Genomic DNA, 23,448 nt, shown 5'->3' with positions numbered 1-23,448 from the left:
ACGCCCAGCTCCTGGCAGTTTCTGCCAGTTTTCTGAACTGTCTCGTGCTGTGATCGTTCCAACCACAGGACTAAGAAACTACTGGCATGTGTTTTCGTCCTTATTGAAAAAGGAATGCTAAGACAATGGACACTAATGAACTAAGATTTCCTCCTGCGGGGCTGGAGAGATGGCTCGGCCATTAAACAGCTAGATACTAGCAAAACTAAAAATAGAAGAATTCCTCCAGGAATCTCAAGAAGGGGAAAGGAAAGGCTAGCATCCCAACTCCAGGAGTTCTCACAGCAGGGCAGCCAACATCTCCTTGTCCTGTGTTTCTTTCTATGGTTTCTATAAAACTGTAAACCAATACAGGCAGAGTAGGGTGCACAGGAACTCATATCTCCCCAGTTCTCGCCGAACTGTGAATGAATCTACTTTCCTTTACTCATTTCTTTTTCCTAATTTCTGTTAACATTTAGGGAAAATAGAGTGGCAGGATTAGGGGCCAAAGTGTCTCATAACAGTATCAAAAAAAATTTTTTTTTTAAATACAATGTCAGAACAAGAAAATTTGTAGAAACTAAACATGGTTTCAAATGTCCAATGACTGCTGGACTCCCATGTGCAACTCACATAAACTCTGTTTCAGAAAATCTTCAGTTGTTGTTTTAGCTATAATATGAACTAAAATGAAAGAGATTGTGAACTAATAGCAGGTTGGAATAAGATACACAGTGACACGTGGTGATACAGTGCGCTCCCCACAAAGGCCCGTGGTCGGGTCTTGTCCTTGATGTGACTGTATTTGGAGGTGGGATCTTCAAGGAGCCGTGAGGGTCAGGATCTTCCCAGGCTGGAGCTGCAGGTCAGTGGCTACCACTTGCCTGCTAACGTGCCTTCCATCCATTTCCATGAAGAACGGTCCTAGAGTGGGGTTCTCCTTAGAGAGAAACAGGGCTGAATAGGTCAAGGGCACAACATGAAGGCAGAGACCTGTCAAGTCCTAGAGAGGCCCCAGGAGAAGCCATATCTGCTTATGCCTTGATCGTGAACTTCAACACAATACTTATTGTCTGTGTTACGCTTCTTATTCAACCGTGTTGTTCTAATAATGTTTTAATATCTTTGGGTACGATTTAGCACTGGAATAAGGAATTAATTATTAATTCCCTAATAAATTCCTTAATAAATAAGGAATAAGAGACAGAAATCAAAAACTAAAAAGTATGTCTCTAATATTTTCAGTTATTTTTGTACATTTTAATTTGATTTTGTGTAGTTTTTGTTTCTGATAGCTCTGACCAGACTCATTGTGCCCCAGTCTGTCTGTCTTGCCTCCTCCCCTTCAGTCACGCTCGAATGACTCTTGAGAAGGTAATATAACTTTTAACGTTATTAGGAGAAAAAATAGTTACACTGCTGTAACTCACTGGTCACAGCATAAGGAAGCATCTTTAGTCTGATTAAAAAAAAAAAAAAAAAACCCCACCGGGCTTGTGATTCTATATGTTGCCACAAGATGGCAGAAAAGAACAGCACATTGCACAACACTGCAAAACTAGGTTATTCCAGCGGACCTGCTTTATCTGCACGATGGAAGAGGTCTTCATGCAGAGGGAATACAATCGTGATCTACAAAATATGGTTTAGTGGAGAAAGTAGATCATGAGGTGACGGAGAGGGCCAATATCACTAAACATCAAAAGTGATTTTGGGGATACCGGGGTTATGGAGAGTTTCATAACCTGGACGGTGCATGGAAGTCCCACGAATATTGGGGGCTGTACCATGCATTTAATTCATCTCCAACTCAGCAGTCACGCTGGGCTCCACTGGCTTTAAATGCAGTTGACACTTGCGGCTGGATTCATGACCGTGGACATTCGTTCCAATGAATCTTGAAGATGGCCTCTCTGAAGAATACTTCATCATGAATTTCCACTCAGGTTCCATCTTCGCTTGGACGGCCAATACCCACACCCACGCAGCATTATTGACCTTTGCTTACTCAGCATACTTTTTTTTTCACTTAAGAGGAAAGAAAAGTTGGTTGGCCAGGCTCTGAATACCAGTTAATGCGTAAGTTAAAGCTTCAGAGTACAGTGCACATTCGTAAAGTTTCACAAGTGAAACTGGTAATACAAGCACTATCAATTATAGGCTGCTGCGCACTCATTAAAATATTTCTACAGTCCCGGGGGGGGGGTAAAGTTCGATTGTCCAATAACCCTGATTTTTCCAAACGCATGCTGCTTACTGCAGCTGTCCGCACTTTACCTTACCCTTTGTTACCTCCAAGTGAGAGTACTGCCTTCAATAACCACTCATGTGTAACAGCTATTCCATAGGAAACTGTGGGTGGCTCTGAAAAGAGCCTTTGGGTCAGAAGTGAGTTAGATGAACTCACTTGGAGCTGGTGTACTTGGTGACGGCTTTGGTGCCCTCGGACACGGCGTGCTTGGCCAGCTCGCCTGGCAGCAGCAGGCGCACGGCCGTCTGGATCTCCCGGGACGTGATGGTCGAGCGCTTGTTGTAATGCGCCAGGCGCGACGCCTCGCCCGCGATGCGCTCGAAGATGTCGTTCACGAACGAGTTCATGATGCCCATGGCCTTCGAGGAGATGCCCGTGTCGGGGTGCACTTGCTTCAGCACCTTGTACACGTACACCGAGTAGCTCTCCTTGCGGCTGCGCTTGCGCTTCTTGCCGTCCTTCTTCTGCGCCTTGGTCACCGCCTTCTTGGAGCCCTTCTTCGGTGCGGGCGCGGACTTCGCTGGCTCAGGCATGCTGAAGAAATGGGACGAGCTAAAAGGAAAAGATGACGAGTAGAATAAGATGCTCGCTCTACTGGCTGCCTTTTAAACAAACTTACAGCTATGGGAAATCATGAATCACCATACGTCATGTACTAACTGTCCAATCAAAACAAGAGATTTTCAAAACCAGGGTACCATTGGTAACCAGTGTGTAAACCAATGAAATCTCTCCGTTTTCGCGCCCTGTGTTGACTATAAAAAACATGAGCATAGCTGTTTTGCTTTCTATTGTGGTTATCTCAATAACTAAGTCATGTCTGGACGCGGCAAGCAGGGCGGCAAGGCTCGCGCCAAGGCCAAGACCCGCTCCTCCCGGGCCGGCCTGCAGTTCCCCGTGGGTCGCGTGCACCGGCTGCTCCGCAAGGGCAACTACTCGGAGCGCGTGGGCGCCGGCGCCCCGGTGTACCTGGCGGCCGTGCTGGAGTACCTGACGGCCGAGATCCTGGAGCTGGCGGGCAACGCGGCCCGCGACAACAAGAAGACGCGCATCATCCCGCGCCACCTGCAGCTGGCCATCCGCAACGACGAGGAGCTCAACAAGCTGCTGGGCCGCGTCACCATCGCGCAGGGCGGCGTCCTGCCCAACATCCAGGCCGTGCTGCTGCCCAAGAAGACCGAGAGCCACCACAAGGCCAAGGGGAAGTGAGACCCTTTGTACAAAACAACCTACCTACAAATGCCAAAGGCTCTTTTCAGAGCCACCTACTTTCTCCAAAAAGAACAAAACACTACTGGATACATTGTGGGAGGGAGTTTTTAGGTATTGCCTCACTGCTAATATACCTTGGTTTCTATAAGGCCATTTCCCAACCTCGTGCCTAGTAATACGTAGGCAGACACATCTTGGAATTTAACTGCTCTGCGGAGCAAAACAGTACTACATAAAAGGATTGTCTGCAAGATGACACTTGGACAACACAGGATTAACAACTGTACAATTCTCACTTATGTGTATGATAATTCCTAACTGCCAGTTGCCAACGTCAAAATCAGCTAAGGATGTTAAATCATTTGGTAGTAACACAGCTAGTAACATTTCCACTACACCCCCCCCCCACCTCGCTCTGCAAATTGAATTCCGGGGGGGGGTCAATGTGTTTAGAGTCACTACCTATCTCGTAGGCGTCTCACTACACATCTTTTCATATAATCTGAAACAGGAAAAACAGTAAGAAAAATGCTTTTAATAAAAATTGCATTAATTTCCACGAATACTCAGCGGGGGAGGGTTCTTTTCAAAGAGGAAATTGCACACTTGCTTAAATACACTGTCAGCATACTGCAGAAAACAAAAGGACTCACCAGCCAATTAAGTTGTTCCGGGTAGTCATTTTGACCAATCAGAATTCGGCCGTCTGTATAAATGTGGTCGTGACGCTTCCTCTTTCTCTTGCTTTCCTTTGGAAGCTCAAGTGTTGACATGGCTCGCACCAAGCAGACCGCCCGCAAGTCCACCGGCGGCAAGGCCCCGCGCAAGCAGCTGGCCACCAAAGCCGCCCGCAAGAGCGCCCCGGCCACGGGCGGCGTGAAGAAACCCCACCGCTACCGGCCCGGCACCGTGGCGCTGCGCGAGATCCGGCGCTACCAGAAGTCGACCGAGCTGCTGATCCGCAAGCTGCCGTTCCAGCGCCTGGTGCGCGAGATCGCGCAGGACTTCAAGACCGACTTGCGCTTCCAGAGCTCGGCCGTCATGGCCCTGCAGGAAGCCTGCGAGGCCTACCTGGTGGGGCTGTTCGAGGATACCAACCTGTGCGCCATCCACGCCAAGCGTGTGACCATCATGCCCAAGGACATCCAGCTGGCCCGCCGCATCCGTGGGGAGAGGGCTTAAGTTCGTCTTTGTAGTGTTTTTTCAAAGGCTCTTTTCAGAGCCACCCACACGTACACAGAAGTGCTGTTTACTTGAGCAGTTAGAAAACTTCCCTTGGAAAACTGGTTTCTAGTCGTTTTTTAACCTGCTTGGTTTAGCTGTGAGAGTTGGTGGTTGATTCTCAGGTCTCTACAGTCCCAAGAAGGGACAAGGTAAAATCGTCTAAGGGGAGGTGGCCTTCTGTAAAGGAAGGTGACAATTTGGAAAAAAGATCCCATGGGTGTACTGCAGATGGAGAGCAGCTTGTCTTTGGTTTCAGGCTAAGACCACCTGTTGCTAAGATATAGTACTAACTCCAGAAGGGCTCACACAGATTAAGATTTGCAATGACCAATCCTCAGTTTCCTTCTCTCAGTTTTAGGCTTTCAGTTAGAATTACACGGAACGCTATTCTCACTCCTTGGTAGGCATGGCTGCATGGGCACGAATATTCTGTTTCTGGGAATACTCCATGTGATGGGACTGTCACAATACTGTGATCATCTTCTAAGTAAACCTTAAAAACTCCAGCACACCTTATCTTCCATCTAAGAACAGCCTTTTACTTTATTAGCGACATAAAAACTGCTACTCAGATGCCACCCTCTTGGCCTATCCTAGTGTGTAGGCATTAATGTTATTAAAAATTAGAAGTTGAATTGCTCAGTGATGACTTTAGAATATATATTTAGATTTTTGTTTGCTTGTTTCTACACATAATCTGGAAGTTAGAGGAACAGTCACATAAAGGGACTAAGTCTCAGACAAGCAAAGATCTGGAATTCAAGATTGTGGCAAAAATATTTTAAACTAAGGGAAGGGCCTGTCTCTTACAACTTCTGCCTTATTGTCAGCATCACACTTTGCTTTGCTCTCCTTATGAATCTATACTTACCGATGCTCTGTGCTGGATCCCCATACCATCCTTTAATAATTCCCTAACCTCAGAGAGCAGATGTCCCTTTCATAGATTTTATGCTCTTAAACCATCATGCTCCCTGTGCCCCTAGATCCGTACACTTCATCTTTCCGGTGTTATTTGCCCACTTTTGTGTTGTCACTGGATTGTTTCTTTAGCTCAGACACTACACTTAAGGGTGTCGAAATGTGAAACTGATTGTTTCAGAAAGAATAATGAGGACTTAAGGGGTCAAATAACAGACATTGTGCTTGAACTCCCTGAGACAGCAAAACTGCTGGGTGTTAGGAATTCCTTTCCAAAATCCAGATTTCCAATATGCTCATATGGGCAACACCAAGGGAATTTTACGGCGCTGTTCTCCAGTGGCCCTCGGATTTTCAGAAGAAATTTGAACTATTTCAGAACATGGATCGTCTGCTTATTAGTATCCTTGTGATTGGGATGACAACATTCAATACAGTCATTATTACTGCAGTATCATCTAGGGCACATCCTTGTATACCTGGCTAGCTGCTCAGGGTTTTTTATTTTTCTCTTTGAAATGGGGTTCTCACTGGCTAGCCAGCCCCTGCTGGCCTGGAATTCAGAGATCTGTCTGCCTCTGTGTCCTGAGCACTGGAATTAGAGATGTAGGGCACACATGCACAACAATGTTAACAGTGTATGAGCCACTAACATAACAGCAAGGTGGACAGCTAACTACAAATATTCATAACAGAAAAATAAAGCTAGAAACAATGTTTTCTAAATTTTTATTAAAGTATATACCCACGTGAAACAGGAATCCTATCACAGACTTTGGATTTTCAAACTCAGCAATCCCACTGCCTCAAACAGCAGTGATGGTATTTAGAGGTATAAATTACTCTATACCTGGCTTGTGAAATTTCATCTTGGTGCCACCTACAACAGCGCTATCATATATATGAATACTGGGTCACTATAGAAAATATATATGTTCTGTGTCTCAGGGTTAGGGTAGGTCATCAACATTTTCCCTAGTTTTTAACTCAGGTCCAGCTCCCCTTAATTTCCATGCTAAGTCATAAACAGACAGAGAGAGTAAGGTTAAGTAAAAAACACAACTAGGCTAATATTGCTTACGTTCTTTTATTTTTTGCAAAAGCTATTATTAATTACATCTAGTGTGAGGGTAGGGTATATATGAAAGCCAGAGGACTTGTGGGAACCAATTCTGTCCTTGCATGTGGTGGACCCAGGCTCGAACTCAGGCGTTCAGTAAAACTGTTTTAATGCCTCCAGATTCTATACCAGGCCACTAGCTGAGATGTTTTGTTTTGTTTAAAAAAAAAAACAAAACAAACAAAAAAACACCTATTGAAGACTGCAGAAAACTTGTTATTTAGCTACAATGCTCCAGAAACAAAAATCAACAAAAAGCACAAAATAGCATTGAGGCTTCCTTCTTCAAGGCGCAGCCTTGCACAAACTCAGACTGGTACCGCACAGAGCGCTTGCAAGGCATTCTAATCAGTGATGTGTTTGGCATAGCCTGTGTCCCAAATAAAGCACTTGTCATGCAAACCTATAACCTGAAGTCGATCACCGGGATGGGGATAGAGCCAAGAACTCCGCTTCCGACTTCTACACAAGTTCAAACAGAAATGACACAAAATTAAACTGGTGTATTCCTGGATTTCTGAGAAATCCAAGTGTCACTTTTTTCGAGGACAAAAAGTAGCTGGACTTTGGGCAGGACGCGATGGTCCGAGTAGTTGCCCTTGCGGAGCAGCCGGCGCACGCGGCCCACGGGGAAGCGCAGGTCCTCCCGGGAGGGACAGGTCTTGGCCTTGGCGCGAGCCTTGCCGCCACAACCGGACAAGAAGAACGAAACCCTTTGTTCAATAACTTTACATGCTGAGGCACAGCTATTTGTCATTGACTGAATGGCGCTAAAAATGAAGACGAGGCATTGGCTAAGAGTCTAATGTATTAACCAGTAGAAACACAGGTTTGGAGTATCTTCATTCTGATAGGATGAGCGCAATTTTAAACTAACCGATGAACATGCGTCCATATCTCCCCCTATTTGCATAACCAAGTGTATATAAAACGTTCACTTAGTACATTCCACACTGCCAAATTGCTGCTGGTACCCATTAGAGTAACATGCCTGAGCCGACCAAGTCCGCGCCCGCCCCGAAGAAGGGCTCCAAGAAGGCGGTGACCAAGGCACAGAAGAAGGATGGCAAGAAGCGCAAGCGCAGCCGCAAGGAGAGCTACTCGGTGTACGTGTACAAGGTGCTGAAGCAAGTGCACCCCGACACGGGCATCTCCTCGAAGGCCATGGGCATCATGAACTCGTTCGTGAACGACATCTTCGAGCGCATCGCGGGCGAGGCGTCGCGCCTGGCGCATTACAACAAGCGCTCGACCATCACGTCCCGGGAGATCCAGACGGCCGTGCGCCTGCTGCTGCCCGGGGAGCTGGCCAAGCACGCCGTGTCCGAGGGCACCAAGGCCGTCACCAAGTACACCAGCTCCAAGTGAGTTCATCTAACTCACTCCTGACCCAAAGGCTCTTTTCAGAGCCACTAAGCAGTTCTTTGGAAAGGGCTCACACACTTAATGGTTTTTGTCGACAGTACATTCCACAAGTTAGGAGAACACTATGCAGATATCAGTTAGCAATTTGAGTCTTGTTTTTATGCTCATGCTTCTAGAAACATTGGCCTTAGTTTGTGGCTCGATTCCTATTTTAATAATCTCAAGCGGGAAGGTTGCAGTCACTTCTGTTTGTAAAAAGCTAGCCAGGTTTGTCCTTGTAACACATTGCTCCATACTTTCCTAGGTCGCTCTTTTGGCTTTATTCTTTGCACCAGGTCTCTTGCTGCCTAGTGTGGAATGACCGTAACTACCCATTGTGACCTCAAATTATGTATCTTCCTCAATTTTGGTGTCTGGGATTACAGGCCTTTCCAGGGTTGACTTTCCAAGCGCCTGGTTTTTTTCAATGACCTGGCCAGGTGATTAAATTACCTGGTTGTTAAAAAACATGTCTTTACTTGTATCTTTTTTATGTGACCTAATTTTTAATTTTGCACATAAGAATTTATTGGTATGGTGTTTAAGGATGGACTATATAGGAGGAACAACCTCAAAAACTTGTAATTTTATTGCCATTTTTTTATTATAGTTTCAACCTCAAAAACTTGTAATTTTATTGCCATTTTTTTATTATAGTTTTTGGGATTCTACCTCCAAGCAGTGTTTTGTTTGTTTTGTTTCTTAATCATTCAAGCATAATAGAAATGTCAAGAAAATAGAAATTATTTCTAACTCCCACCAGTAGGCTAGTAAATGGTAACTAAATAGGTAAAGGCAGATGATTTAATATTGTCCTATTTTTTGTTGTATTGCTGTAACCAAAAACAACTTGAGGAAAGGGTTTATATAGCTTGCAAGCCCTTTCTGATTCAGTCACCATTTAAGAAAGGGCAAGAACCCAAGCAGGAGCAGAGGCAGAAAGCAGATGTATGTTCGCATGTTTGCATGTTCGCATGTTCTTCCACCTGTCAGGGCCGCCCTGATCCATGCAAGCTTGACTACCACATCAATCACTAAAAAATGCCCCACAGAATTATCTACAGGTCAGGCGAATAAATGTATTTTCTCAATCCCGGGTCCCTCTTTCACCTGATGAGGTTAGCTTGTGTCAAGTAGAGACACACTAACCAGCACACATAATCACTGAAATTTTAGTACACAGATATTCAAAATGAATTTAAACTGTTGTAGAATAAGATCTTAATATGCCTTTGTAACGATTTTCTTTAATTATTATCTCTGATCTTTATAGTATCCTGTGGAGCAAATTCTATCTTCCCTCTTTTAAAGTGGAGGAAATTAAATGAGAATGGACCACACTGAAGTCACAGCTTATATATCCCGTCTTGTGTGAATGCAGAAACCCCCATTTTCCAAAAAAAATAATTACACAAACCTTGAAAAGAAAATATGTAATACATTATAAAATTAAATATCTCAAATTCTGTCAAGTTTCAATAAAATTTCTTTCATTACTTTTACTTTCCTTTTTAAGTAAACTCCTTTGAGTTTGCTTTGCACCCAGACTTGCTTGGAGCTCACAAGAGTCCTCCGTCCTCAGTCTGTGGCGTGCTGCCATTGTAGGAACTCCCCAATGCAGTTTTGAATGAGTCAGTCTATTAAGCATATAGCAAATCAAAAGCAAAAAGAAAATAGTGACAGAAGCAGTGAACCCTCATCTCATAGATCTCAGAACATCCAGCAGAGGGCGCCTGAGGCAGCATCGTTGGGGCAGGCAGCTGTGTTTTATGGCGTCGCTGGCAGAACAGTGTCTCTTCAGGGAAGGCTTTAAGACTTCCCTAATGAACTTTCCCTCAGTGGCTGAGTTTCCTATAACTGGAGTACTAGCTTTTTTTTTTTTTTAATCATGGGATAAACAAATGCAATATCTTAAAAATGGTTCATCTTTTTTGTTTGTTTTACAGATTTTATTTTATGTATGTGAGTACACTGTAGCTGTCTTCAAACACACCAGAAGTGGGCATCAGATCCCATTATAAGATGGTTGCGAGCCCTCATGTGGTTGCTGGGATTTGAACTCAGGACCTCTGGAAGAGCAGTCAGTGCTCTTAACTGCTGAGCCATCTCCCCGGCCCCTGGTTTACCTTCTAAGGACATGATGCTTGTATGCTGTATGGGAATGGGCTGTATTCTGCTCCATTCCTTCCATGCAACATTAGGAGACCCAGCTAATCCTGACACAGAGGGCCTTGTAAGAGACTGATTCTTTTGGGGATCAGGAGGTTGGGGATCAAGGTTGGAGGGTGGAGGGTGTTCAAGATAAGGTGTAGCCCTGGCTGTCTTGGAATTCATTCTGTAGACCAGGCTGGCCTGGAATTCAGAGATTTGCCTGGCTCTGCCTCCCTAGTGGTGGGATTAAAGGCGTGTGTTGCCACTACCCACCTGTAAGAGACTTTGAGACTAGCATGCTTGAGTCAAAACTGGTTGGGGAGTAGTACAATAACCCTGACTCTCAGAGAGAGCTGTTTGGTGAACTCAAACAGCATATGACAGTTTACCCATATAGTGCACACAATGCCTACTCGCATTGTTCAGTGATTAAATCAACGGCATAAACTAATGGGAGATTAACAGGAGAAAAGCGTTTACATTTATTACATGAAGGAAAAATGACCCAAACTTCAGAGAGATCTGGAAATGTATACTCCTTCTCAGTGGAGGAGGGAGACAGGCACACTAGGGGAGGTAAGTTAGATGCTTGCGGTGCTCTCAGAGGATACTTGTGATGACACAGTTGCTTCTGGGTAGTTTGTCTTTAGTAAATGAAGAGAAATTCAGATCAAGCACCTCCATGAATTTGTTGTTGACAAACACCCTCAGTTTTCAGATATTAAGTATATAAAAAGATTAATATTTCCATTGGTGTGGGAGAAACAGTAATAAATTGATGTTATGAGAGATTTACCAGTGATCTTACTTAGGAAATACAGCGTTGCCCTCTATGATGCCTCATGAGGAAGCGCTTTGGTGGAGGGAGCAAAGGAAAGCCTGAGTGAGCGCAGTTGGGAGTGAATGCCCAGGGGAAGGACACAGAATCTCCGCAGAGCTTTTCACCTCCAGCCTGAGGCTCAGCAGCACAGCAAAGCCTGCTCTTCTGGTCCATGTGTGGATGTTGACACTGTGTGCCGAAAATGTCCACATTAGCTATCTCCCCTACCCCCATCACTACTTAAGTTTGCTCTCCTCTCTCCTATTAGTGTAACCTATTTTCTTGGCTGAGCTGTGTGCCATAATCCCTGACTCCTTGTTTATGTATATAATACATATATGTATATATATGTATATAACATATATAATAACCCCACCTCCTAGTCTAGCTATGTGCAACAATCATGCCTGTTGTTCAGCTCCACATAGGGAAACATGCTGAGCTTGTGGGTGGAGCGTCTACAGCCTGGAGACCAGTCCATCCAATCTCAGCTTTCTAGCCACGAGTCTTTTATCTCCTCACAGCCTTTATCCTGACCGAATCCTGGGAGGCCATATTAATATAGCCTTTGGACTTTGTTTGGTAGGTATTTTTCAGTTTGTATAATTTTCCTAATTTGTTGGCATAATTTTTAAGTGTGTATGTGTGTGTGTGTGTCCTTGTAATTACTAACAACCACAGCTTCACTGAAATCGTTTTAGGGTAAGTCATCTGGAAACAGGAAGGAACTGAAATACAGACGTGCAGCCTTCCCCAAGACAGACTTCCCACCAGGTGATTCTCAAGTGGGTTTCCTAAACCACTCCTGTTTCCCCAGAATATCTGATGCCACGCTCAGAGGTTCCCAGTTTCTCAGGCTTAAATTCTCAACTGATTCAGGAAATACAGGGAAATTGATGGACTTCTTAACTACACTTTCATCCTAAAGGATTCTGGTTACTGTTTTAAACATTGTGTGTCTTTTCCAGGTTTGGAAGAGAGCTGTGCTGAGGTGGATGTAGGCTGCTCAGAACTTGTTCTCAGTGTGGCGTGGTGGTGCTGCTCTATGACATGTCGGCTCTCTTCTGTCCACAGTTCCATCTCAGTCATTAAAGAGATGGTTTAGTCTAGCAGCAAAACTTGCCGGGTTTAGGGATTAAAGGGATTTTGTGGCACTTTCACTTTCTGAGAATAGGAAGGAAATGGAGTTTTAGACACAGTCAATTGCTAACCTCCTGCCCCATCCCAACTCCCACCCCCAGGGACTTCTGATCTTTTTCTATCCCAAGGCAGGCCATACACGTGAGAACACCTCATATAGGACAGAAAAAAAGACTGTCTCTCTACCACACAGACTTGAAGACAGAATTACTGCCCGGGCGGTGGTGGCGCACGCCTGTAATCCCAGCACTTGGGAGGCAGAGGCAGGCGGATTTCTGAGTTCGAGGCCAGCCTGGTCTACAGAGTGAGTTCCAGGACAGCCAGCGCTACACAGAGAAATCCTGTCTCGAAAAATCAAAAAAAAAAAAAAAAAAAAAAACAAAAAGAATTACTGCTCTAACATCCCAGCCCTCCCAGCCCTTCTCTGGGAAATAAGCATCTAGAAAGATCGGTTTGTCTGATAAGAGACCCTGAACCCAGAGAAGTCCTGTCTTATGCCTGGAGACAGGAACTCCATACTGAGAAGCAGAAAGGAGTCTGAGCTGAAGGTCCCGGCGGGTTTCCCCTTAGTCCACACCCATATATCTTTTGTGTCTAATTCCATTACTACACAGTTGTCCATTACTCAAATTCAGGGGGAAAAGAAAAGAACATTTTGCCTTAGTCTTTTGCTATGGAAAGCTGTATGTCACATAAACGTTTAATACAACTGTCTTAGAGCTCCATCCCAAGTCTGTTTTAAAATTGTCTTAATGATGAAATCAAGAAACTCAACAGGAAACCTTAGCTTCCCAGTAACAAGCCCGGGAAGGCCGGGGCTAAACATATTAGCAAGAAGGCCCGTGTTAACCGACACCCTGCACGCGGTAGGGCAATGGAGCAAACAAACTTTCTCTCTGCTCTGACCTATGTTAAATTTGGACGTGTGATGTTTCAGAAATAATATGCCTTCCTATGAAAAATCATAATGGACACTGAAGATTAATAAAGGTAAAGGTTCTTTAATGAGAGTATTTGTCCAGCTCTGGCTAATTCTCAATGATGAACTGACCTTGAAAAGAAAATTTCACTAACTTATAATGAATCCCACAAATGCTGTCCTTAAATCTGCCTGGGTCCCAGCACCAGGGTTAAGCTTTGAACAATTTAAATGAAGACAAGTCTGCATTTCTGGCCCTCTAGGTAGGCTGATGGCAGATATAAGTCCACCACTGTCGGGCCCTCCCCCACCCCCCAACAGTTGTTACCTGGAGCAGAATATACTTTTCTCAAGAAGTGAACAGGGCTTTGCGGCTGGCCAGGACTTAACACAGGTTGTGATTCTGCCCGGTTCTCTAGAGAGGCCTGTTCTTTGATATGCAAATGTCCTTAATGGTTGTTGTAAATCCTGTTCTCTCCGTTGTCATGGAAACAGAGCCTAAGGGACCATCAAATTTGCATATCTCTAGGTGACCTAGTTCGCACCTTACCTTTCTTTGGGGTATTTGGGAAGCAGTGCTCTCTTAGCTAAATTCTAGATTGTGTGACTTAATGTTTCCTAAACTAATCTATTATTAATAGATCCTTTCTAACAACATTTCTATTGCTTTGAATCTCTTGTGAGCATAGTGACCATAAGATCAAAACAGCTCAAAGAGACTCACAGCGAGCCAGCACCTAGGATGCAGGCACAGAACAATCAGCACATGGCTAACCAAGGAATGCTGGGAATTTTTTTTTTGATATTGATGTTGACAATTTGTTTTGACAAACAATAAATATATAGTCATTTTGTCTCAAAACAAATCCATTATCCTTCCTAACATCAGTTCTATTATTTCAAGCTTCTTCTGCTTGAACACTGTCCCTGCTTCTGCAGGAATTGTAGTTTTGCTCAATTCATTGTTAAGGGAATAATCATCAGTGTTGGCCGTGACCTTTAAGATGAGGGAAGATACCAACAACTGCTTTCCATCTCCACAATATAAGACTTCTCTAATTAATTAATGAAATAATGCAATATGATTTTTAAAATGTTAAAATGATTGATTTTAATTTTTAAAAAACTTACCAGAAATTACAATGATGTGTGTGTGTGTGTGTATGTGTGTGTGTGTATTGTTGAAGGAGTTGTTGGGATGATTCTGTAAGACCCTAACCCTCAGTCAGTGGTGTACTTATTTCCAGATACACCCAGTGAGACACCAAGATGCAGATTGATGCAAAAGCAGGAGGTTTATTTTCCCAAGCACCAGGTCGACTCTTTATTAGTCCCTCAAGGTAAGTGACTAGACGTCAACCCCACTGGTTAGTGCAAGCAGCTTTTATACATTTTAGGGGCACAGGTTACATCAGCAAAGGAACAGCTCAAACTTATGGGCTAGCCATATTGACCTTTAACTCTATTCGCTATCAAGCATGGGCAGATCATGACACAAATTGAACTCTACCTAGAACTTTCCAGAGAGTCAGGTAAGTATCAGTCAGTGCATTCTGAGAATTTTTTACTCAGGTATGTTCCTGTGGCTGTTCTGTGTGTGTTCTGTTGGCGCAGCCTTGGCCCCAGACGGGAGGGAAGCTGCAGGGAGGGTGTGGGGCTGGAAAACCCCTTAGGGTCCTTCACTTCAGCAATTTAGGACACTTGTCCTCTCAGAGGACCAGGCTCAGTTCCCAGCATCCAAACATGGCTCACGACCATCCATTCATTGCTCCAAAGTCAGGGAATCTAATGGACACGGACGGACCTGTTTGAAATATGTAATAGGTTCTCATGATACTGAGGGAACCTGGGGCCAGCATGAACTTTAATGGCAGCCATAGGTAGCCATAGGTCCCTTCTGCAAAAGGTAAGGGAAATGACTCCTTTTGGCCATGGGAACCAGTTTGACAAGTTCCTGGGGAACACTGGGTTTTATCCAATGAAAACTCTCCTATAGTTCAGGTTGAGCTTTTGGAATTTTAGGAAATGGAGTTTTCTTTTAATGTACACAGGAATACATTTTTAAATGAGTTGGGTTATACTTTTCTTAGTTCTGCTAGTATAAAAAGTTCAAGAAATAGCTACTTCATTGGATGTGGAATTTGGAGCAACTCAAGCTACATTTTTGGGGCCACAGTCACTCATATTTGGCTCCATAATAAAGAATCTCTTACCCCTGTGATGAAAAGTTTTTTTGTTTTGTTTTGTTTTTGTCAGCAATACCAATTCTCACAGCTAAAGCATTTAAATGTTAGCGTATGGTCAGAAAAACATACTTTACACTAGAAAAAGATCCCATTAGCATGTTCTGATTAAATGGATGAGCTTTCTTAGAATATATGCTTAAATAGTTATGACGGAATATCAAGTGTACATTATCACTTCTAATTTTCTTTCTCCACACCAGTTTAAACTGTTTCATTGTAGGGTCCCTCCGCGAAGAAATATTGATTAAATTAAAGAATAGAATTTTACTCAGTGTTACGTAGCCTAGTTCTGTCAAGAGAAATTCAATTTTTTTATTTCAGTTATGAATAAGAAATTTTCTGCCAATGCAATATGGGCCAGATTAGATGGAACTAAAAATAAAGGCAGGTCTATTACATACTGCCCACAAGCAGGTTCACAGAACCCGAGGAACAGGGCCAGGGAAATCACGCACCCAGGCCAAGGCAAGGGGGTTTTATAGGCCTTAGGTGAGGTAGGATGAGTGGCGGTCAGCTGGGAGCTGAGATTGTGCCCAGTTATGGTCAAAAGCTGAGCCCCTGGACAGGCACACTTGGGTAGATAATGGCGTGCTAGCCCCAAGTTGTCTCCCTGCAGGCGGGGTTGAGGGTAAGAATACAGATGGGGCTTCCCAGCCTGAGCCTGAAACAGCAGCAGGCTTTCTAACCTAACATCCCAACCTCTTTACTTATAGGGGCATTCATTCTGATCTGGCTACTTCCTGCTGAAGAGGGACAGCATAGGGTGGGGTAGTTGGGAGTCAGTGGACCTGTCTTCAGTCAGGTCCCGAAAAAGCAAAGGATGTGAAAGTGCTAGGAGAAACACTAGACCAATGATGGCCACCAGCCTTAGGCGTGGGGCGGAGACTCCATGTGAAGGGCGGAGACTCCATGTGAAGGGCGGAGACTCCACGTGAAGGGCGGAGACTCCATGTGAAGGGCGGAGACTGCCGGAAAGAGTGGAACAGGGTTGTGCCCTGCCTGTATTTGCTTCAGACAATTTTTGGAGTGACTCGATATTAGTTTCTAACAGATCGTATTCATTGACAGAGTAACAGCAATCTTCTCCCAAGAACATGCAGGTGCTCCCTTGTCTGCTGTGAAGAGGTCCAGTGCTTGCCCAGTCCACCTGGGCACCTGGGCCACCAAAGTGGCCTGACACCGGAGGAGGGAGACCAATGACATCACTGAGTTGTCCATGGTCCTTGGGAGACATCCCTTTGATCCCAAACACGGAGTATCCCATGGTGTGTGCGTCTGAGAAAGAATAAGGCAGTTATTTAGGGACAGCCAACCATCTTTTGCCTGTGTGGCCCCTTTGCCAAAGAATTTGTTTCCTCCTCCTCCATCTGGTACTGAGGTTGGTAGATAACAGGAAAGGATGTGACCCTTGGGTCTGGAGGAGGCGGAAGCCAAAACCCAGGTACATGAGTAAGCTCTGCAATTACCCAGAGCTTTTGCTACGCCCAGCCTCTCATCAATAAAGAGGTAGCAGGTCGGAGAAGAGTCTGGCAGAGCTATATAGCCACGTGAGTGAGAGTCCCATTGGGGGTTTCCTTGCCCATCTGGTATAGTGATGAAGCCATAATAGCACGACTGGGGATATAATGTCTGAAGAGCCCCACCAGGCCACAAAAATGGAAGAATCTGATCCACAGTAATTGGAGGTTGTAGGTCCCTCAGAGGCCCACAGTTGGAGATGAGGGTCTTAGAGCCCTGGCTAAGTTGAATGCCCAAGTATATTACAGCAGAGAGCATAGCTGAGCTTTAGACGGGAGACGCGGTGTCTTAGGGTTTCTGCTCCTGTGACCAAAACCCAAGTCGGGAAGGAAAGGGTTTATTTGGCTTATACAGCCAGCTCACAATCCCTCACTGGAGGACGTCGGGACAGGAAGAGGGCAGGAACTGGTGAAGAAGCCATGGAGGGGTGCTACTTACCCGCTTGCTCAGCCTGCTTCTTATAGAACCCAAGAGCACAGCCCAGGCATGACCCCGCCCACAATGAGCTGGGCCCTCCCCCAACCGATCACTAATTGAGAAAATGCCTTACAGCCCTATCCTATGGAGGCATTTTCCCAGCTGAAGTCCCTTCCTTTCTGATGAGTCTAGCTTGTGTCAAACAAAACCAGTCAATACAACCTACTCCTTGTCAACTCGACTCACAAACACAGCACTATTGATTGTCCATCCACTAGGTGGGTCTGGTCTGCGTACTGCCTCGCTGCTGCATTATCACATCCGAGCTGGGAGAGAGGAGGCCCCGGGTGACCCGCCGCAGCCCGTGCTGTGTCTGTCGATGACTGGCAAAGAGGTCGGAACGCCTTAGCTTTGGCGGGAGGGTTGGCAGGAGGAGCCGAGCAGGTTTTCAATCTGGGAGAGCTCTTGGAGGGAGAAAGAAACCTCAACTCCAACACCCTCGTCTCCTACTGCTTCCTGGAGAGGGCAGAAGGGAGCACAGGTTTGTCGGGACCCTGTTTAAGAGGCTGCAGGGGAGGATCCAGGGGTGAAGGCCCGAGTGTGGATGGGACCAGGGTGTGGGTTGCAGCACGCGGAGAGGAAGGAGGCAGAGAAGGCAAGGAGGGCGGAGGTGGATAAGGGGGGAGGGTTGGCCATTAGGTGGCGCCTGTAAACGAGGAGGGGCTGGAAGGAGAGGGGACGAAGATTACCCATCTTCCGAAGGGAGTGGTCTAGGGAAGAAGACTTGAGTAGGCGGAGTATGTGATAAGATCTTTTTTGGAGGTGGAGTAGGTGGGAAAGGAGAAAGGCTTGGGTATAGAGAAGACTCTTGGCCACTAGACAAAGCACGTAGCATTGTAGGAGGGGGAGGGGTAGACAGCTCAGAGAAGGCGCGGGAACCAAGAGATTCAGGTGACTCAGTGAGGGATGATGGTGGCTCGAGTCCCTGTATGTCTGAAGGTGCTGCAGCCTTGGCCAGTGAGACCTGAGCCATCGAGCACTGGCTACAGAGGGAGGCACGGGAATTCAGTCCCCCCAAAACGTGAACGAAAGGGACGTCAGACCATTTGTTCCTACACTACAGAAAATTTCAAGAACACAAAGATGTTATAGTCGGACTGCCCTCTAGTGGCCAGACTGATCAGCGTGTACTGAGGCCCGGCCAAAGAACAAAGGAAAGTCAGGCGTTTTGGATTTAAAAGTCGGAGACCAACCCACTTTGGTTAAATTTTGCAGCAGGCACCCCAAGGGCGGCTGAGGATGGAGTTTAGACCCTGCCTTGCCCATGTCCAAGTCTGAGTTGGTTGCCAGAAAACTCTTTGGCGAGGGTGATGACGTGTTAGCCTCGAGTTTTCTCCAAGCAGAGGGTCTCCTCCCAGCTTGTGTGGGGCGAGCAGGGGTCCAACCAAACTGAATTGTGAAATCGGTTTAAAGGTTCCTATAAACTCTTATAAGGATATTAAAATGGCCTTTTGAACATTTTAAGTAATGGAAATTACTTGAAACGTAATCACTGTAGAGAAGAAACAAGGTAATTCACAGCTCGGTTTGCATGTTAGAAAGTGCACTGAACACCAAAGCGCCTTAGCCCCCGCCTGCAGCGTCCTCCCGGACCGGATTACGTTTGTTAGGGGGCCGCTTGTCTTTTTGTATTGTGTACAATGTCAGTGTATTGATTGTGCGCTCGATTCTGCAAACTCTTAAAACAGGGTGAGGACCTAGTTCCCTTAGAAAGCACAGACAGAGAAATAAGAGGCGCCTTTTTTCTTTCTTTCTTTCTCTCTTTTTTTTTTTTTTTTAGTCTTCCCCTCCCCCACGGCGGCGGACGCAACTTCCCGCCTCTCCCTGCAAGTTCTCATTTCGGTCCGCTCCCTGCTCTATAAAAGCCAGCGCTCAGGCTTCCTGTCAGCATAGCTGCTCTTAGCCTTTCAGAGTGCAGTCATGTCTGGTCGTGGCAAGGGCGGTAAGGGTCTTGGCAAAGGGGGCGCCAAGCGCCACCGCAAAGTCCTGCGCGATAACATCCAGGGCATCACCAAGCCCGCCATCCGCCGCCTGGCCCGGCGCGGGGGAGTGAAGCGCATCTCCGGCCTCATCTACGAGGAGACCCGCGGCGTGCTGAAGGTGTTCCTGGAGAACGTGATCCGCGACGCCGTCACCTACACGGAGCACGCCAAGCGCAAGACCGTCACCGCCATGGACGTGGTCTACGCGCTCAAGCGCCAGGGCCGCACCCTCTACGGCTTTGGCGGCTAAGCCTTTGCGCTTTGTGTTTTTTTGCTGCATAAAGGCCCTTTTCAGGGCCACCCACTTAGCTCTCTGAAGCGCTGTAGCATAGAAGCGGGACTGGAACTCGTGTTGGCTCACATTGTGTTTTTTACGGTAAGCATCTGAACTGCTCAGTATAGCTAGCGTTGAACTCTAGTGCCTCTTAATTGTATTTCGAAAATTCCAGTACCATAAAATGTCTGCCAAGTAGGTTGTGTCTGGATGCTTTGCTACTTTAGAACCTTACCTATTACCCTGTATGGTCTAGATATCCCAAGGTTAGCCCCGTGCCTTCCCTTGTCAATAAGAGCAGTTTTTATTTGGAGTGTTTTCAGTGTTTAGTTTCTGTCGCCCACTTTCTTTGGTTTATGGCAATAGAATATATAAAGATTAAAGTGGCTTACTTTGCAAATGCCAGGTTTCTTAATGTTCAACTTGAATAGCGGACAGACTGGGGTTTCTGAGAGGGTGAATGGCTTGTATAATTTGTAATGCCATTTTTCTAGCTTTGTGTTTAGGATGCAAGTCTTTTCTGTGATGTTACTGATAGTAAAACTTGACAGATTAAGAAACATGACAACCCTCCCCCCCCCCCCCCAAACAGCTGGTTCACTAGATGTCATAGAGAAAAGTTTTGAGTTTACTGTATGTACGTTTGTAGGAGTGCTCCTTGCTATGGCTGGCCTCAAACTTGATCTTTCTGCCTCTGCTGCAGAAGTGGCCAGGATTGCAGGTATTTGCTACCAGATCATGTTTCAGAGCGGATTCTTTTTCCCTCCCTACAATTCTGATTTCAGAATTGCTGAGTGGTTTTGCCCCAAATACTGCTTAATAGCACTTCCTGTGACTTGCTGGTCCTTCAGGCAACCTTGAAACCCCAATGTTTGACAGTGTCTTTTCATTGTCAGCATTTGGTGAATTCTAACATCAGGTGCCTGCAGAACTTCTATTTCTGTCCACACTCAGTCCTTTGCAGGTCCCATCCACTGGGTCCTTAAATAGTATCTGTTCCTTAATGACTAATAATTATATCTGCAGCTTAAGTTTTCTTATCTAGCTTCTGAAATAATCTAGCTCTTCATGAATGTTTAATAGCCTAAGGCTAATAAATACAATACAGTATCCTCTAACAGAACACCATAACCAGTGTCTTTGATCTTTTACTTGAAAATGAAAACACAACTAAGCATCAACAAAAAAGCTAAACCACTGATGATAATATCTTATTCTCCATAAAAATATATAATCACCCAAATGTACCACAGAGTTAGCGTTTCAATAGAAAATAACAACTTGGATAAAATTTGTGTGCAACTATAGTTTTATTAACTCTATTATGGCTGGGGCAATGGCTCAATGGTTAACAGCACTTGTTATTCTTCAGGATAAGAGTTCACTTCCTGGTACCCACGTTGAGCAATTCCAAACTCACTAACACCAACTAAAGACTATCTGATTCACTCTTCTGGCGCCAGCATCGCGGATGCCCTCACTCTTATTCATAAATAAATAACGAAAAAAAATTGAATCAATTTAAATTCAAATCCTACAGCAAAGGAAAAGAAGTTGAGCAAGATTTTATTTATTGTTTTGTTTGGATTTTTGTTTTGTCTTTTTGTTGTTGTAGTTTTCTTTATCTTTTAGAGATGAAGTCTCACATACTTCCAGCTGGCCTTGAACTCCTGACAGATTTTCCTGATTTCATCTCTGGAATTACAGCATACAATAGCTCTGTCTTATTTTCCTTACTGCTGCATCAGGCTTATTCATTGGTTATGAAGACAAGGGTCCCAGTTTGGACAAAGTGGAAGGTACCTGGACCAATGGCTCAAGTAGGCAGACAAATAGGCCTGGTCACTGTTGTGGCTAAAATACTCTGAAGTTTTATTTGTAGTTTTGCAGGTAAATGCACCTAGTTCGAGAGTGAATAGCACCATTAAATGGCAAGATTTCAGCATTCCATATACCAAATATGCTTGGAATATCATGAATTTTAGCATCAAGGTATTTTATGTTTAAATAGCACCTCACAAATACCATCAATCTCTTGAGCCTTTATCCCTTTATTTGCATTAACACAATTGCACAGCTTACTTATTATGTACACCAAACACATTTTAGGATCTTGTTTTACCTATCACATTTGTAATTTCAAATACCAGGAAGTCACACTTATAATGCAAGGATACCAAGACCATGGATTTCTCCAGGCATGGTTCACCTCTGGAACAGATTCTTAATGATCTGGGATAATAAGAAGCTAATGTTCACTTCTGGTGTATTTCGATGACAAAGTTATCAAAAGTTAAAGAGCATGCTTGTTTTAATGATGGCAATAACTTTGTCCCTGTGAAATGGAACTGAATAGAACATTTCGTAGAAAAATCTATTCACTCTTCTGTGTTGTTTTGTGAACAGGGATGAAAATATGAATCACAGTTTTTACAAAGCTATTGTACTTAAGGATTTGTGCTAATACTGTTAGATGTTTAATAGAATATGTTTGTAAAGTTTGAGAAGATTGCAAAAGCAGCTGAGAGTGTGCCAGATAGGTGTGCATCCGCTGTCAGAAGAGCACGGGGACATCCTGTCCTAACTAATTGTCGCCATTGTGTTCTCTTGAGTGAAGAACTGGGCTTTCGGTCTGCATAGAAAATCTAAAACCAGCCCAGGTGCTGTGTGACAAGTGTCTTTCTTTCTTAGGTATTGGGTCCCTCAGGAGAAACTCCAGTGTCTCATATCAGCCTCAGCCTATTTATCTGTTTTAGTCCCAGGCCTCTGGCATTGCGGACCTTTGTTGTGGAGGACCTTCCGAGACAGACAGCTGGTTGGAACTGTTCCAAAAACTGGGCTACCCTCGGCATCTGTACCTCTTCTACCCTAGAACCCACCTACCGCCTGACGTCTGTGGTCGTATTGTCACGCTGCTGCATAAAATTTCTGATGCCTCAGGAACAATTGGTTGTCAGACTGAACTTTGTGTCATGGTTCTTTGACAAGTATATGGAAAAGAAGAACTGTTTGTTTTTGATGAAACGGAATATGCCTTGTAAGAACTGACATCAATATGAGGAGGGGTAATGTTGTCTATTAGATATTACAGGATCAAAATTATGGATAATGTTAAAGGCCAAGAGGCTTCCGATACATCCGCAGATGAGTCAGGTGTTAATGCACTCAAATAATCAAACATAGGAACAAAACTAGTCTGTAGGCATTTTTCTGTTTCACTTTTGTAATAAGGAATATAAAAAGTTTTATCTTAAAACATCTTTTAAAATAGTTGGTAAACCTTCATATTGGTGAAATTCTATTTGTTAATTGAGGGGTATACAGTTTCTTTTCAATTTTCTAAAAGGAATGTATAGTAGTAGTTTTCACAATCATATATATTTCCAAATTGTCTTCTATAAAATAAGGAACAATATACTTCGCCTGTGCTTACTTGGTAAACTTCAAAAATACCTATCATAACCAACACTTTAATGCTTCCTCTCTAGCCAGGCAGTGGTGGCGCACACCTTTAATCCCAGCACATGGGATGCAGAAGCAGGCGGATTTCTGAGTTCAAGGCCAGCCTGGTCTTCAGAGTGAGTTCCAGGACAGTCAGGGCTACACAGAGAAACCCTGTCTTGAAAAAGGCAAAAAAAAAAAAAAAAAAAGCTTTCTCTCTCAAAATGTATCCTTTAACTGGAAAAATATTAATAATAAAGAGTTTAGTCATGTATCCCTAAGCAATGGCCGGGTCTTCTTTCTTGCGGGTCTTCATAAGGCAGCGGAGGAGGAAAAATGTTGACAGACATAAGATTTAGTTTTACA

General features: G+C 44.6%; 4 protein-coding genes across 4 annotated transcripts; 3 read left to right on the top strand and 1 right to left on the bottom strand.

Moving 5' to 3' along the window:
• Positions 1-2,370: 2,370 nt before the first annotated feature.
• On the bottom strand, positions 2,371-2,794 carry LOC127665114 (histone H2B type 1-C/E/F/G/I). Its single transcript, XM_052157525.1, has one exon. It carries the CDS (start codon positions 2,764-2,766, stop codon positions 2,386-2,388), a length of 381 nt encoding a protein of 126 aa, XP_052013485.1. The 5' UTR covers positions 2,767-2,794; the 3' UTR covers positions 2,371-2,385.
• A 245-nt stretch (positions 2,795-3,039) lies between these two features.
• On the top strand, positions 3,040-3,501 carry LOC127665111 (histone H2A type 1-B). The gene has a single exon (XM_052157522.1). The coding sequence runs from the start codon at positions 3,050-3,052 to the stop codon at positions 3,440-3,442; it is 393 nt and encodes a 130-aa protein (XP_052013482.1). The 5' UTR covers positions 3,040-3,049; the 3' UTR covers positions 3,443-3,501.
• A 701-nt stretch (positions 3,502-4,202) lies between these two features.
• On the top strand, positions 4,203-23,249 carry LOC127665119 (histone H3.1-like). Its single transcript, XM_052157529.1, has 3 exons — positions 4,203-4,545; positions 19,299-19,743; positions 22,398-23,249. The coding sequence occupies exons 1-2, from the start codon at positions 4,217-4,219 to the stop codon at positions 19,615-19,617; spliced, it is 648 nt and encodes a 215-aa protein (XP_052013489.1). The 5' UTR covers positions 4,203-4,216; the 3' UTR covers positions 19,618-19,743; positions 22,398-23,249.
• Positions 7,674-9,616, top strand: LOC127665103 (histone H2B type 1-M-like). The gene is made up of 2 exons (XM_052157514.1): positions 7,674-8,074; positions 9,388-9,616. Exons 1-2 carry the CDS (start codon positions 7,698-7,700, stop codon positions 9,440-9,442), a joined length of 432 nt encoding a protein of 143 aa, XP_052013474.1. The 5' UTR covers positions 7,674-7,697; the 3' UTR covers positions 9,443-9,616.
• Positions 23,250-23,448: the final 199 nt, after the last annotated feature.

Source organism: Apodemus sylvaticus, chromosome 14 (assembly GCF_947179515.1).
Source record: "Apodemus sylvaticus chromosome 14, mApoSyl1.1, whole genome shotgun sequence".
In the NCBI taxonomy this organism is placed as follows: domain Eukaryota; kingdom Metazoa; phylum Chordata; class Mammalia; order Rodentia; family Muridae; genus Apodemus; species Apodemus sylvaticus.
This window is presented reverse-complemented; position numbering and strand designations above follow the sequence as displayed.

Coding starts and splice junctions, on each gene's coding strand:
- LOC127665103 (XM_052157514.1), top strand. CDS start 7,698: ATGCCTGAGCCGACCAAGTCCGCGCCCGCCCCGAAGAAGGGCTCCAAG. Junction 8,075..9,387: donor ACCAAGTACACCAGCTCCAA/GTGAGTTCATCT, acceptor TGATCTTTATAG/TATCCTGTGGAGCAAATTCT.
- LOC127665114 (XM_052157525.1), bottom strand. CDS start 2,766: ATGCCTGAGCCAGCGAAGTCCGCGCCCGCACCGAAGAAGGGCTCCAAG.
- LOC127665111 (XM_052157522.1), top strand. CDS start 3,050: ATGTCTGGACGCGGCAAGCAGGGCGGCAAGGCTCGCGCCAAGGCCAAG.
- LOC127665119 (XM_052157529.1), top strand. CDS start 4,217: ATGGCTCGCACCAAGCAGACCGCCCGCAAGTCCACCGGCGGCAAGGCC. Junction 4,546..19,298: donor CTGTTCGAGGATACCAACCT/GTGCGCCATCCA, acceptor AGCCTTTCAGAG/TGCAGTCATGTCTGGTCGTG.